We start from the raw sequence: 16,201 nt of genomic DNA, 5'->3' as shown, positions 1-16,201 counted from the left end.
ATCAATCTCTTACTCTTTCCCTCTCTCTCCAACTCTTTCCCCTCCGCCTATCAACCATTTCTGCATGCATACACAGAGACGCATGCGGCTCAGAAGCAGATACAGCAGAGAGTTGAAGCATATTATATTTCATCAGCTGTAATCATTTTGATTCCTTCTACATCAATACTTCCTGGCATTAAAAGCATGATTTTTGAAAATGGAATATTGTATTTTGTTGTTTTTCCTGACACTTTCTCTTTGAGAACAATTTAAATGACTGTACACGTTCGTGTGTAAGTGAAACAGTCTCTAGTTTTCTAGTTTCAGAACATGAATAGCTAAGAAATCTATCTTTCATCGATTAACTAGTTCACCAAGGATTTACCTATCTTTTATTGGTAAGAGAAAAATTAACATATACAAGAAAAAAATAAATATATAAATAAACCTGCAAAAAGCAAAAAAAAAAAGTTACAGAAATGTTTTATGGATATTTTGGGTTTTCTTTTTTTTTTTCTTCTTACAAGAAATCATTTTTCCTGTGAGAGAAAATGCCTAATATTCATTCCAAATTCTTCAAGTAAAAGCCGCATAGAATTCCCAATATATTAACTTTTCTTTCTAACAGTTAACAATATTTTGACAAGTCAACTAGTTTCATAAGTTATTGCTTCGACCTTTGACCTTCTTTGAGTGTCAATGCAGAAACATTAGCATACTTGGTTTGAATAAACCTAAGCCATTATGTGGTGGAAAGATTACTACAAAATGCTGCTAACACCCACGATTCAAAGTGATTACAGTTGCAGTAAGTCCTCTTCTCTACGAGCTGAGCAATCACAGAAGGAGCCTTTATGTGGTCCCACAATCTGTAAGAAAGAGCAGCCACCTTTTCATCTAATCACACCAATAAGTGCAGGTGTGGTGGTGTGGTAAGAAGTTTGCTTCCTGACCACATGGTTCTGGGTTCAGTTCTGCTGTGTAGCACCTTGGGCAAGTGTCTTTTATAGTGATGGGATGTCCAAAGCCTTCACAGTAGACTTGGTTGACAGAAACTGAGAGAAGCCCAATGTGTGTGCATATATGCGTTCATACATACCTACATCTATCTTATTATCTATATCTATATCTACATATATATATATATATATATATATATATATTTTCTTTTTTTCTTTACTTGTCTCAGTCATTTGACTGTAACCATGCTGGAGCACCGCCTTTAGTCGAGTATATCGACCCCAGGACTTATTCTTTGTAAGCCGAGTACTTATTCTATTTTTCTCTTTGCCGAATTGGTAAGTTACGGGGACATAAACACACCAGCATCGGTTGTCGGGGGGACAAACACAGACATACAAACATATACACACATACATATATTTACATATATATGACGGGCTTCTTTCAGTTTCCGTCTACCAAAACCACTCACAAGGCTTTGGTCAGCCCAAGGCTATAGTAGAAGACACTTACCCAAGGTGCCACGCAGTGGGACTGAACCTGGAACCATGTGGTTGGTAAGCAGGCTACTTACCACACAGCCACTCCTATGCCTATATATATATATATATATATATATATATATATAATATATATATATATATGGGTGTTATATGAATTTATGGAAAGGAATTCTCTTAAATTTTAACATCTTCTCTTCTCCATTTTTAACAAATTTGTTGGGTTTTATGGCATTCCTTTCCATAAATTCATATAACACACCATATACAAGTATTATTTTCATATTCGCAAACTTACACCAGTAAGCTATCAGCAAAATATGAAGAATCTATATTAGAAATTGATTTTGGAATCCTCCAAATTAAAGAACAAAATATAATTCAACCTTTTCACACATACACGCATATATATATATATTTATACATCTATCTATCTATCTATCTATCTATCTATATATATATATATATATATATATATATATATATATATATATATATATATATATGTATGTATATATATATGTATATATATGTATGTGTGTATATATATATATATATAGATAGATAGATAGATAGATAGATAGATAGATAGATAGATAGATAGATAGATAGATAGATAGATAGATAGATAGATAGATAGATAGATAGATAGATATGTCCTTTCAGTTTAGCCCCAGGTCAGTCCTGATTAAGGAAACTTATGGTCAAAAATATTCCTGCTGTGATTATCTTGTCTTTTGTATCACAGGAAGTACAGCTTTCTAATCCATTAGTATTTAAACCAAACATATGCAGCCCAAAAAGTCTAACTGTCTTATGTTCAATCTGGCTTCTCACACTTACCCTACAATGTCATTCTAAACATAAACAAAGCTACAAGAAAATGAATGATTAATTCAAAACAATGTGAATAAATAAACATCATATTTGACAGAGTAATCTGAATGCAAAAAGGTTAATACATTCTTCTCTATTCCTTAACCAGTAGGTATTTGAGGGAAATTTAGCTGCTATAGAGTTGAAGTGGGTGTGTTAGCTGCCACCACAAAAGTATCAGGTAGCATTGAATTAGATAAAGTTTCAGGTTTACTCCCCTAAGACTGATAAGATGGTAAACTGGATGGAGGTGTTAAGCCGATACCTACATTAAACAAAGCTGTTAAACTCAATGGTTATATGAACTAGTGCTCCACAGGTATGCCAGGTGTGCTGCAGTCTAACCTTTCAGTTCAGGTGTGCCACCAAATTTTGAAAAGAATATAAGTGAACCCCAAGTGAAAAAAGACTGCAGAGCACTGATATAGACCAAGCACTCTAGTTAGACTAGGTGTTGATGTTAAACTGGACAGTGCGTTAGACCTACCACACAAGTTAGAACAAGTTATGATTTAAACTGGGCGGTGTGTTGGTCTTACCATTTGAACTAATATACAGTCTGTAGTTATTTCCAAATTTGATCATTTGTGGCCGTTGCCAGCCTCGCCTGGCCCCTGTGCTGGTGGCACATAAAAAGCACCATCTGATCGTGGCCGTTTGCCAGCCTCGTCTGGCACCTGTGCTGGTGGCACGTAAAAAGCACCCACTACACTCACAGAGTGGTTGGCATTAGGAAGGGCATCCAGCCGTAGAAACATTGCCAGATCAGATTGGACCTAGTGCAGCCTTCTGGCTTCCCAGACCCCAGTTGAACCGTCCAACTGATGCTAGCATGGAAAGCGGATGCTAAAGGATGATGATGATGATGTGTCACGTCTGTGATTCCTAAAACAGTCAATCTATATTTCCTTTAAACTATGTATGTTTAACACAACCCATTTCGCAGATGCATGTAAACATCTCTTATCTATCTATAACTATGAAATCCTAGTAACACAAATATATGCATGACTCAAAGACAACTGTAAAACCCCCAGAGATGCCTCTTATGCATCCCACTCACTATGTTGTGAATTCCCAGATGCTTATATGTCTCTCTTAATCATCCATTAAATAACGTTTGGTTGGTTGTTAGCTATTGAATTCTGAGATATACTGACATTTCAGCCAATGAAAGGATGCATTAGTGAGTGTATCAAAGAAAGAATCTTGGTTACAATGTGTTCTACATGATAGCATATGACAGAGAAATGGATATTGATTGAAGTTGGCATGTGTTGAAGCAGTGGTGGAGAATGACTGCGTAGGTGAAAGTTTGTGTGTCGACCATGACAGTTCTGGAAAGTATCTTACGAAGCTCTTATCTTGAAATACGCAAAATAAGTTGACATTTTTCGACACAGATTTTTGTTGATAAAATAGAAAGAAAAAAAAAGAGCTATAGTTGTTGACTGTTTTACAAAAAGTAATAATACTTGTACATATATTTTAGTCATTTTTTAGAAGACATTCTATCAGATTAATGATTTTGTTCTAAGCATGCAAAGAAATCAACAATAACTCACAAAATTGAAGTGGTGGCACGTTCATGCCAGTGGCACCACTTCGAGCATGATCGTTACCTAGATTGCTTTACTGGCACTTGTGCTGGTGGCACATGAAAAAACATTCGAGCAAGGTCGTTGCCAGTGCTGCTGAACTGGCTCCTGTGCATGTGGCACATAAAAAGCGCCATTTGAGCGTGGCCGTTGCCAGTACCCACTGACTGGCCCTCATGCCGGTGGTATGTAAAAACATTCACTACACTCTCGGAGGGGTTGACGTTAGGAAGTGCATCCAGCTGTAGAAACTCTGCCAAATCAGATTGGAGTCTGGTTCATCAGACATCAGTCAAATCGTCCAAACCATGTTAGCATGGAAAGCAAACATTAAACGATGATGATGATGATGATCTATACAGCTTTACATAGACCTACACATATTTTAACTGCACCAACAAGGAACCATTGCAATTGCAACCCTACTATAATACTGGTGTAATTTCTTCAGGGTCTTTACTTGGTATCCTTCAATTTAACCGTGTATGTATGCATGTGTAAGTCTGTGTACGTGTGAGTGGGTGCATATGTTTGTGTTTCCTTGTCTAAGATGGCAACCAGATGTTGAACAAAAATAAATGAACTGTGATCAGGCTCAATAAAAGGAGCCTGAGTTGTTATTGGCTGCAATTACATACTTGAAGTTAGTGTTGGTAGAAATTAAATCAGCTTGCAAATGCACTTTCACTTTACTAAATTTATATTCAGGCTAAGCCTGAACAGTCTGAGTTCCAGAGTCGCCACTGATGTTTCCATCTACGAAATCCATTCACAAGGCTTTGGTTGGCCCGAGGCTACAGTAGAAAGCACTTGCCCAAGGTGTCACACAGTGGGACTGAACCTGGAACCATGTGGTTGGTAAGCAAGCTACTTACCACACAGCTACTGCTATATATATATATATATAAATTATAGTAAGGGTGTTAAAATAATATAATAATAATAATAATAATAAAATTATTGTATACAGTGCTCAGGTGCACCATAACTTGTCAGAAAGTGCATATAAAGTACATGCAGTAATGTAGAAATGTCTGGAAAGCGAACACTGTATGAGTCAGATACATGCTTGTGTGTGTATGGAGGGGAGAAAATCAAGTGTAGTGTTGGCGAATCTCAGGAAGCATGGAAGTTTTGAAGGATGCAGTGCTCCGACAACTAACAACCGATGCCGGCAGTTTGTTCCATGCTTCAGCAACTCTCAGCGTGAAAAAATGTTTCCTGAAATCATGGGAGCTGTGCTGTTTTCTTACTTTGTAAATATGTCCACGGGTATTAGATGGGTGGAGTTTGAAGAGGTGCTCAGAGTTATTGTTTGTGCAATGGTTGGTAATTTTATGGGTGTCTGCCAAGTCAGCTGCCAGACGTCGGAGTTTCAATGTGTCCATGCCCAGGGAAGTAAGGCGTTCAGGATATGGCAAATGCCTGATGGAGGGTATTCTTTTGGTTGCACGTCGCTGAACAGCTTCCAGACAATTGATGTCCTGTGCAAGATAGGGGTTCCAGACCGGTGATGCAAATTCCAGGTGAGGTCTTACCATAGCTATATAAAGCCGCAGATAGATAGCCGGAGAGCGGCTCACAAAGGATTTGGTGAGTGATGCCAAGACACCCCCAGCCTTCTTGACAATTTTAGCGATGTGTTTTGTCCAACTCAATTCACTGTCGACAATAACACCCAGGTCACGTTCACATGAAGACTTTTTGAGACTAGTGTTGTGGAGGGAGTAGGTGGACGCTGGGTTTCTCCTCCCAAAATGCATGGTGGTACATTTGTCCACAGCCAGCTTGAGTTGCAGTCCATGATCCACTGCTGCATTGTGTCCAGGTCTGCTTGCAATAGAGATCTATAGTGTACAGGATTTGACCTCTTTATTTCGAGGTACAGCTTGATGTCATCTGCATATTTCAGCACTGTGGCATTCTTTAAGTTGGCATCTATGTTGGCATCTGTGTTGAATGACTACAACACCAGTCTGCTAGAAATAGACCCCAAAAAGTTCTATGAACCACTTAGATTATCATTCCACTACACAAGGTTGTAAGTGAGGAAAATAGACAGTGAGGGGTCTATTTCTAGCAGACTGGTGTGGTAATCATTCAACACTCTTCTTATAACCATTATGGTATTTTTAGTATGCAGGCCACTGATAAATTATTAAATAATGATACACACACACACACACACACACACATATATATGCATGTGTGTGTGTGTTGTGTCTGTTCTTCTCCCACCACTGCTTGACAACCAGTGTTAGGTTTCTGCTTTTTTGTCCCAGTAACATAGCAGTTCAGCAAAATGAGACCAGTTGACATTAGGAAGGGCATCAAGCTATAAAAACCATGTCAAACCAGACTGGAGTCTGGTGCAGCCCCTCAACTTTTCACTCTGGCTGAAGCCATCCAACCCATACCAGGATGGACAACAGACGTTAAACAATGACAATGATGATGATGAGAATAAGTACCGTACTTAAAATATGTACTGGGGTCAATTTGTTCTACCGAAAGTTCACCAAGGTGATGCCCAACCATGGCCACAGTCTAATGGCTGATACAAATAAAAGGAAAAAGACATTTGAAACTTTTTTTTCATTTATAAAAATTCAAGTTTGAACCAATTTTGAGGTTGAAGCTTAACTTTGTTGGAGCAGAGTACTAAAAAGGTGTAACATTGAGGTCAGCTGACAGAATTTGCAGTTGATCTTCTGCATTCTTTCATTTCAATCGGTTTTTTTTCTGTATTTTTTTATTTTTTCTGCATTTTTTTTTTTTGCTTTGCATTAACTTATGGTTTTGTGCTTGGTATGGAAATTCGCCTGCATTTGTGTAGAATAGCTTAACCATTCAAATAGTTTTCCGTTGGTTCTGTTTGTGTGTGGCATTCGATCAATATATTTTGTTTTTTAATACATTAGAAGCTCCCGTGTTTGTGTTTAGAGGCATGTGTGCAGTCAGTTGAGTACAAATTTCAATTAGACTGATTTTAAGTAATATATTATCCAGCAGCATTTTAATGACAGACTTGTTAGATCTAGTCTCTGTATATTGATTCACTTTCACTAATACTATATAATATGTTAGTAATTAGCACAAGTTGTCTGTCTAATGTAAACTTAAGTAAAAAAAAAAAAAAACCCACTCAGAAACAGGTTCTAATATATTTTCTGCAATAAAAGGAATGGCTTTTATGGTGTTTATGATGGTAACTGGTTTCTCTGTATTGTTGTTTAAATCGATAAAGTTGTTGCTTATCTGTTGAGTCATGCAAATTGTTACTGTGGCTCAGCAACATATTTGAATACAAAGCAAGATGAGCATTAATATTGAACCGAGTTTCAAGTTGAGCCATGAGAGAGGTCTGTGTGTGTGTGTGTGTGTGTGTGTGTGAGTGTGAGTGTTTCTACATGCCTGTTTCTTCTTTTTACATGACTTGGTCACATGGCAGGGGTGGGGTAGTCAGCATCCTTAACTCTTTTCAAGGCCTCTGTAATTAGTCAGAGGAAAGGACCGAGTTATCCTCTGATCAAGGACTTTTGTCTGAATGATAAAAACAGAGTGGATGTTGTCAGAAGCACACATGGGCTGCATAGTACTATTAAACCAGGCAAGGACAACATTCTTTGAGAAGTAGGCTACATGAGACATGGCTAACCATTGGGTGGGCCACACTGCTAAAAACATCCAATGTAATTTTTCATTAGTTGTGCCATTCAGAAAGTCTCATGAACTGCAGTTTGCTAATGACTGCATTAAATTGATCAATGGATTAAATCTGCCAACCATTCTGTAATTGCTAGAAATATCTACATAATTTTTCTCATATTTCATCAAGAAAATGGAGGCCTGCTTTGACTAAGGTGGTCCTAAATATATTGCACCTGGTATAAAGACAAGATGACATGTCTGGATCATCTTTAAACACAGTTCTTGCTCAATCAGTTGATCTGGAACTAAATAACAACTAATTTTCAAGTATAATGTACATATTATAGGCGCAGGAGTGGCTGTGTGGTAAGTAGCTTGCTAACCAGCCACATGGTTCCGGGTTCAGTCCCACTGCATGGCATCTTGGGCAAGTGTCTTCTGCTATAGCTCTGGGCTGACCAATGCCTTGTGAGTGGATTTGGTAGACGGAAACTGAAAGAAGCCTGTCGTATATATGTATATATATGTATGGGTGTGTGTGTATATGTTTGTGTTTGTCCCCCTAGCATTGCTTGACAACCAATGCTGGTGTGTTTACATCCCCGTCACTTAGCGGTTCGGCAAAAGAGACCGATAGAATAAGTACTGGGCTTACAAAGAATAAGTCCCGGGGTCGATTTGCTCGACTAAAGGCGGTGCTCCAGCATGGCCGCAGTCAAATGACTGAAACAAGTAAAAGAGTAAAGAGTAATATTGCCTTTTGATTAAATAAGTCTTATGTAGCCTAGGGGCCTGCATGATCGGGGACTATATGATCTATTTTGGCAAGGTTTTCAAGACTGGTGGGATGAAGAAGGTACTGTTCTATATTTAAGAGATGAGGAATTATGTACATATGGCATAGTGGTTAAGAGCGCGCGAGCTACTAACCCCAAGATAGTAGTTCGATTCCAAGCAGTGACCTGAATAATAATAATAACATTGAAAAATACCTTAAGAATGAGAATCCTGGTTCAAAATTTCCCCAAAACACCTGATGAAGGCTGGAGGAAATATCAGCCGAAACGTTGTGTTAACAACAAACAAGATGAGGATAAATATCCATCAAATGTAAATAATGTAAATAATGTAAATAATGTAAATAATGAAGAAGGAACTTGTTTGAAAGTTAGCAACAGAACAGACTCTAGTAAAGACACATGAAGTTCATGTGGTAATGTTAAACAAGAAGATAGATTTTGTGTAACACTAAATAACCAAAGAAGCTTTAATATATTTGCTCGACCTGCTAGAAATATCATTCAAATTTCACTCAGATCACACTGTAGTGTTTTAAAAATAAAAACAGGATAGTCAGAAATATAACACGATTAATCATAGGTTTGCTTGACAAAGGTTGGCATTAATTCAATAACTGTTATGTTATAAAAGACAGGAAATACTTTTAAATTTGAGTAAAATTTACAGGAGTAGCTGTGTGGTAAGTACCTTGCTTACCAGCCACATGGTTCCAGGTTCAGTCCCACTTTGTAGCACTTGGGCAAGTGTCTTCTACATTAGCATCAGGCAGACCAAAGCTTTGTAAGTGGATTTGGTACACGGAAACTGTAAGAAGCCTGTTGTGTGTATGTGTGTGTGTGTGTGTGTGTGTGTGTCTGTGTTTGTCTCCCCACCATCGCTTGACAACCGATGTTCGTGTGTTTACACCTTTTAGTCAAACAAACTGATCCTAGGACTTATTCTTTGTAAGCCTAGTACTTATTCTATTGATCTCTTTCGTCAAACTGCTAAGTTATGGGGATGTAAGCACACCAGCATTAGTTACCAAGAAGAGGCCAATAGAATAAATACTAGGCTTACAAAGAATAAGTCCTGGGGGCGATTTGTTTGAGTAAAGGCGGTGCTCCAGCATGGCCACAGTCAAGATGACCAAAAAAAAGAATAAAAGAATAAAAGAATTCATTATGACAGTGTGTGACTAGACACATCTTTGGTGATAAATCAGGTAGCTGGAAAACTGGGGTATCCAGTAGTCCTTCATCCTAATCTGGCATCCTCTGACTTTCACCTGATTGATTCAGTAAAGGACAGCCTATGATGGACAATTATTTGATGGCAGAGACAATGTGAAAGTGGCTGTGAAGAAGCAGGTGCTTAGCTGAAGGTTTTCAAAGAATATTCAAGGGCTGTGTTTAACCCTTTCATTACTGTACTAATTTTGAGATGCTCTGTGTTTCTTTCAGTTACTTTAAATATAACAAAGAATTTAGTAAAATAACTTAGTTATGAAGCTAGTGTCAGGAACATAAATTATGACTAAGCTTTGGTGGGCGATTTTAATTCAAAACTTATGAAAAGACATTTGTACTCAGAGCCAGAGCCAGTTTCAGCGGGGTTGGTAATGAAAGGGTTAAGGATGGTACAAATACATTGTCTGTAATAGAGACTATATTGAGTGGAAAAGTGACTCTGCCAACACCAATTGGAATGGCCTAGGCCACCCACTTTTACAATACTTTCAATAAAACCCTTGTGTGTGTGTGCGTGTGTGTGTGTATGTGTGTGTACAGCACTTGCATGCACACACACACATATACCCACACTGATACGCCCACACACAATGTGTTTTTGTATAGCTACTAAGAGATATTGTTCACAATGAAATATATGTGTCTGCAAATAAATTTCTTAGACCAAGACATTTAAACTTACACACTGTCAATAATGGTTTTCTTTTTACCTGTTTGTCAGAAAATTATGGTCTTTTTGTGAGTTACATGCATGTTTTTTTTGTTTTTTTTTTATAAATATGTAAAAAAAATAAAAAAGATAGAAGTACAGGAGTGGGTGTGTGATAATAAGTTTGCTTCTCAATGACTAAACTCACAACCACTCCTGCACCTGTGCCTCTTTATATATATATATATATATATATGTATGTGTGTTTATTACATTCCCATAACTTAGCAGTTCAACAGAAGAGGCCTATAGAATAAGAACCAAGCTTAAAAAAGAAAAACCAGTACTTTTATCAATTCGTTCAAGTAAAATTCTTCAAGGCAGTGCCCCAGCATGGCCACAGTCGAGTAAACCGAAACAAGTAAACAACAAAACATAAAATATAAATTATCTTTACCATCACACATTTTGCTATAACTTTACTGCGATGAATTTTAATGAGGTAAATTTAATAGTTTCCAGGTTTGCTATTTTTTCAATTAGTGTTTTTATTTTTATTTTAAATCTTCACTTGATTTTTTTTTTTTTTTTAGCAAATTGATGTCTTTTTTGAAATTTTTCTGTTTTGTACCATTAATACAAATTCTTAGCTGTGCAAATTAATCAGTGTTACTTTGGTTAATGATAGGCATAGCAAGTTGCATTTTAACTATAAAATATATAATTTGCTTTTATTTGATATCTGTTTAGGAATTTATGCATTTAATTTAAACTAATTAAGACTTTCTTTGAGACAGGTCATGAATATTTATGAGCAAGGTGCAGGAGTGGCTGAGTGGTAAGCAGCTTGCTTACCAGCCACATGGTTCAGGGTTCATTCCCACTGCGTCGCACCTTAGGCAAGTGTCTTCTACTATAGCCTCGGTCCGACCAAAGCCTTATGAGTGGATTTGGTAGATGGAAACTGAAAGAAGCCCGTAGTATATATACATGTATATATATATGTATATATATATATGTGTGTTGTGTGTGTGTATGTTTGTGTGTCTGTTTGTCCCCCCAACATCGCTTGACAACCGATGGTGGTGTGTTTTTGTCCCTGTAACTTAGCAGTTCGGCAAAAGAAAATGATAGAATAAGTACTAGGCTTACAAAGGATAAGTCCTGGGGTCGATTTGCTCGACTAAAGGCAGTGCTCCAGCTTGGCCACAGTCAAATGACTGAAACAAGTAAAAGAGTAAAGTTGACATTACAAAATGTTTTGTTCTGTTATTAATAACTTTCTACAGGCATACACTGTGTATAGCAGCTACATCAGGCTACAGGATTTTGTGCTTATGGAGAGAGAGAGAGAGAGAGAGAGATTAGTAACTGTCATTAACCCTTTCAATACCAACCCGGCTGAAACCGGCTCTGTCTCTGAGTACAAATGTCTTGTTTTCAAAAGTTCTGAATTAAAATCTTCCACCAACCTTTGGCACAATTTATGTTCCTAACACTAGCTGAATGCTAATTAAGTTATTTTACTAAATTCTTTGTTATATTTAAAGTAATTGAAAGAAATACAGAGCATCTCAAAATAAATACAGTAACGAAAGGGTTAAAGAAAATTATTACCATCACTTGGAATTCCATGTAAAGGTTAATAATAATGTTTCATCAGATGGGCATAAAATGGCTTCTATGGAAGTTATGTGTACAAAGTTTTCTGAAAACAAAGAAAAGGACAGGAAAAATGTTTTGAAGAAAACAGAAAAATTGTCATTATTTAGAATTAATCATTTGTGGGCAGTAAATCATCAAGAATCAGAGTTCAAAGGCGGTGATCTGGCAGAATCTTTAGCACACTGGATGAAATGCTTAGCAGTATTTACTCTGCCACCATGTTCTGAGTTCAAATTCCGCCAAGGTAGACTTTCAGGGTCGATTAAATAAGTACCAGTTATGCACTGGGGTCGATATATTTGACGTAATCTGTTTGTCTGTCCTTATTATTATCATTATTATTATTATTATTATTATATATATATATATAAAATTAGAAAAAAAAACACCTTTTATCAATTCAAAATGAACAATTAAATTACATCTAGAAAATTACATATAATAGAAATATTGAAATTAAAATAACAATAAAATGTCGATGATTAAGTAAATTGCAAAAAATAATAATAAAAACGTATATAATAGATATATATAATATTGTGTGAAATTTGATTTAGTATTTCTAAATTGAATTTTTTCTTTGTAAGTTTGGATTTATTCCTTCAAATAACAATAATTATTATATATATATGACAGACATTTTCCAGTTTCTGTTTACAAAAGCCTCTCATAAGGCTTTGGCCAGCCCCAGGCCACAATAAAAGACACTTTCCCAAGATGTTGTGTAGTGGGATTGAACCTAGAACCATGTGGTTGGGAAGCAAACCTTTTACCACACAGCTGCCCCTGTGCTTCCATACATTGTGCATTGTATTTGTATTGTATGACTGGCAAATTTTTAATATGTTCCAATATATTGTATATACTGTATATACAATATATTGTATGTATATATTGTATATACATTTCGTATGTATATGTGCTTTTTTGTGACAGGTAGATGAATGAAAAGATATTAATTAATGATTATGATAAATTATTATTATTATTATTATTATTATTATTATTATTATTATCATTATTATTATTATCATTGAGTGAGAGAGCAGTGCATGCCATCAACGTGACACTGGGGTAAAATATACGAAGCCCAATATACCCATCATGACTACCCATCTGATAAAGGTACACCAGGCACATGCATCACAACCATATGTGCGTGACATGGTGATCTCATATCAAGATAAACAGCACATGACCTTGCAGGTGGGGCCCAGTTAGAAATTTCTTCAGGTTGAGTAGCCCATCCCGCTCAAAAGGTCCCTGAATAAGGGTTGTTTAAGGATGTTGAAAGAACCACCCATGTTTCCAGAGGTGAATTATTCAAACCCCAAAGAATCTCTTTCCACACATGGCTATGATGCTCCCCCACTACTTCTGTTCGTGATCAGAGATGCACATATTGTCAGCCACTAAGGGACATGCTCAACTGGTTAAGGTCAAACAACTGACAAGCAAATCTGTGGTATTGAGCAGAATATTTGCTGTAGCCCATCTTTTATACCAAGACAAAACAATGTACATGATAACACTTCCAATCAGTTAAGATCAGAAGCCATGAGAGCCACTGCCTGGTACTGCATCAGGGCATTTATTATCATTATTATTATTATCATTATTATTATTATTATTATTATTATTATTATTATTATTATTATTATCATCATCATTATTATCATTATTATTATTATTATTATTATTATTATTATTATTATTATTAGGTGTGATTATATTCAGTCTCACATTAATCAATATAGAATCACAGCTAGTCATGTTAATTACATACTAATGGATGCTCTAATGACACTTAATTACCTGTATAATTGGCAATTGTTTCATCAGCTTCCACTGCTAAACCTAAGCCTTTCAGTATGGACCTTGATGGAACTAATCAAACCATTATTTCTCTTTTAATGTTAATGACCACATCAAAAGGGAATCAATATGAAAAGTTCTTCAGAGTTCAAATTTTGTTAGCATTGCCTACTTTCTTATTCCCTGTTTAATAATTCCATATGCTAACACTCCCCCAAAATATCCTCACACCTGTAGACTACTTTCTTAGTCTTTGTTTAATAAGTCCATATGCTAACACTCCCCCAAAATATCCTCACACCTGTAGACTACTTTCTTATTCCCTGTTTAATAATTCCATCTGCTAACACTCCCCCAAAATATCCTCACTCCTGTAGACTACTTTCTTATTCCCTGTTTAATAATTCCATATGCTAACACTCCCCCAAAATATCCTCACACCTGTAGACTACTTTCTTAGTCTCTGTTTAATAATTCCATATGCTAACACTCCCCCAAAATATCCTCACACCTGTAGACTACTTTCTTATTCCCTGTTTAATAATTCCATCTGCTAACACTCCTCCAAAATATCCTCACACCTGTAGACTACTTTCTTAGTCTCTGTTTAATAATTCCATATGCTAACACTCCCCCAAAATATCCTCACACCTGTAGACTACTTTCTTAGTCTCTGTTTAATAATTCCATCTGCTAACACTCCCCCAAAATATCCTCACACCTGTAGACTACTTTCTTAGTCTTTGTTTAATAATTCCATATGCTAACACTCCCCCAAAATATCCTCACACCTGTAGACTACTTTCTGATTCCCTGTTTAATAATTCCATCTGCTAACACTCCCCCAAAATATCCTCACACCTGTAGACTACTTTCTTATTCCCTGTTTAATAATTCCATCTGCTAACACTCCCCCAAAATATCCTCACACCTGTAGACTACTTTCTTATTCCCTGTTTAATAATTCCAACTGCTAACACTCCCCCAAAATATCCTCACACCTGTAGACTACTTTCTTAGTCTCTGTTTAATAATTCCATATGCTAACACTCCCCCAAAATATCCTCACACCTGTAGACTACTTTCTTATTCCCTGTTTAATAATTCCATATGCTAACACTCTACAACATATATTCACACCTGTAGTACTTTATACTAACTTTCTCATTCATATAACTTCTTTGCTTTCTTTATAAATTTTACTTTCTTCACAATTTCTTGTTGCCACTCTGTGTAACCTTATAATAATTCCTGTGATAATCTTTCTAATTTCGGTACAAGGCCAGCAATTTTGAGTTGTTGGTGCCAGCACCAGTTGTTGGTTATCAGAGCACTGCATCCATCAAAACTTCCATGCTTCCTGAGATTTGCCAACACTACACTTGTTTTCTCCCTTCCATACACACACAAGCATGTATCTGACTCATACACCGTTCACTTCCCAGACATTTGTACATTACTGCATATGCTTTGTATGCAAGTTTGACAAGTTGTGGTGCACCTGAGCACTGTATACAATAGTTTCATTATTAAAAGTTGGGTGAATCATTTACATTGACACCAGTGTTTGACTGATATTTTGTTGTTTTGACCCTAAAAGGGTGAAAGGCAAAGTTGACCTCAGCAGCATTTGAACTCAGGAAGTAAAGTATTGGAAGAAAGCTGCTAAGTATTTTGTTTACCTCCCTTCACAAGATGGTTTTATGCTGATGTTAGAACACATCACAATGGGACACTACTGTCATTATTCTTCATCATCATCTATCATCCATGTTCCATGCTGGTATGGATTGGCCTGTATAACAGGATCCTATGGGTCCAACGACTGCATTATGCTCCACTGTCAGCTCTGGCAATGGTTTCTATGCCTGGATGCTCTGCTTAAATCCAATCACTTTTCACCATGTATTGTGTCCTTTTTTTCATACCACCAGCACTGCTGAAGCCACCAAGCAGCTTGCAGGACTATGAACCCTGGGGGAGATGGGAGTCAGCTTTATGCTAGGGGACATGGGAGTTAAAGTATTAGAGAATGAGGGAAGTCAGTGTCGGTTGGTGTTGAGGATCTGCATGGTTAATCACATGATTATTATTATTGAAGATTTCTTTAACAGTTTCTTTCTTCTCTATGTTTCAGTCTGGCGATGCAGGAGTTGAAGAATATTTGGAAGTTCCTGGAGAATCCTACCCGGTCAGTCTAACCATATATATAACTTTTAATGATTATTTCTGATGTATGGCTGTATTTAGATTCAGCTTTCAATTATTTCTTATTTCTTTATTGCCCACAAGGGGCTAAACATAGAGGGGACAAACAAGGATAGACAAAGGGATTAAGTCGATTACATCAACCCCAGAGCGTAACTGGTCCTTAATTTATCAACCCCAAAAGGATGAAAGGCAAAGTCGACCTTGGCAGAATTTGAACTCAGAACATAAAGACAGACGAAATACCATTGAGCATTTTGCTCG

The 16,201-nt window shown here is 36.7% G+C and overlaps 1 protein-coding gene across 1 annotated transcript in view; it reads left to right on the top strand.

Moving 5' to 3' along the window:
• The window catches only part of LOC115223464, a 332,103-nt gene that overhangs the window by 37,884 nt on the left and 278,018 nt on the right, over positions 1 to 16,201 (top strand). The window contains exon 2 of the mRNA XM_029794052.2: positions 15,867 to 15,920. Coding sequence (XP_029649912.1) covers positions 15,867 to 15,920 — 54 coding nt within the window. The remainder of the gene's footprint in view (positions 1 to 15,866; positions 15,921 to 16,201) is intronic.

The sequence above is a fragment of the Octopus sinensis genome, linkage group LG23 (assembly GCF_006345805.1).
Source record: "Octopus sinensis linkage group LG23, ASM634580v1, whole genome shotgun sequence".
NCBI lineage: Eukaryota > Metazoa > Mollusca > Cephalopoda > Octopoda > Octopodidae > Octopus > Octopus sinensis.
This window is presented reverse-complemented; position numbering and strand designations above follow the sequence as displayed.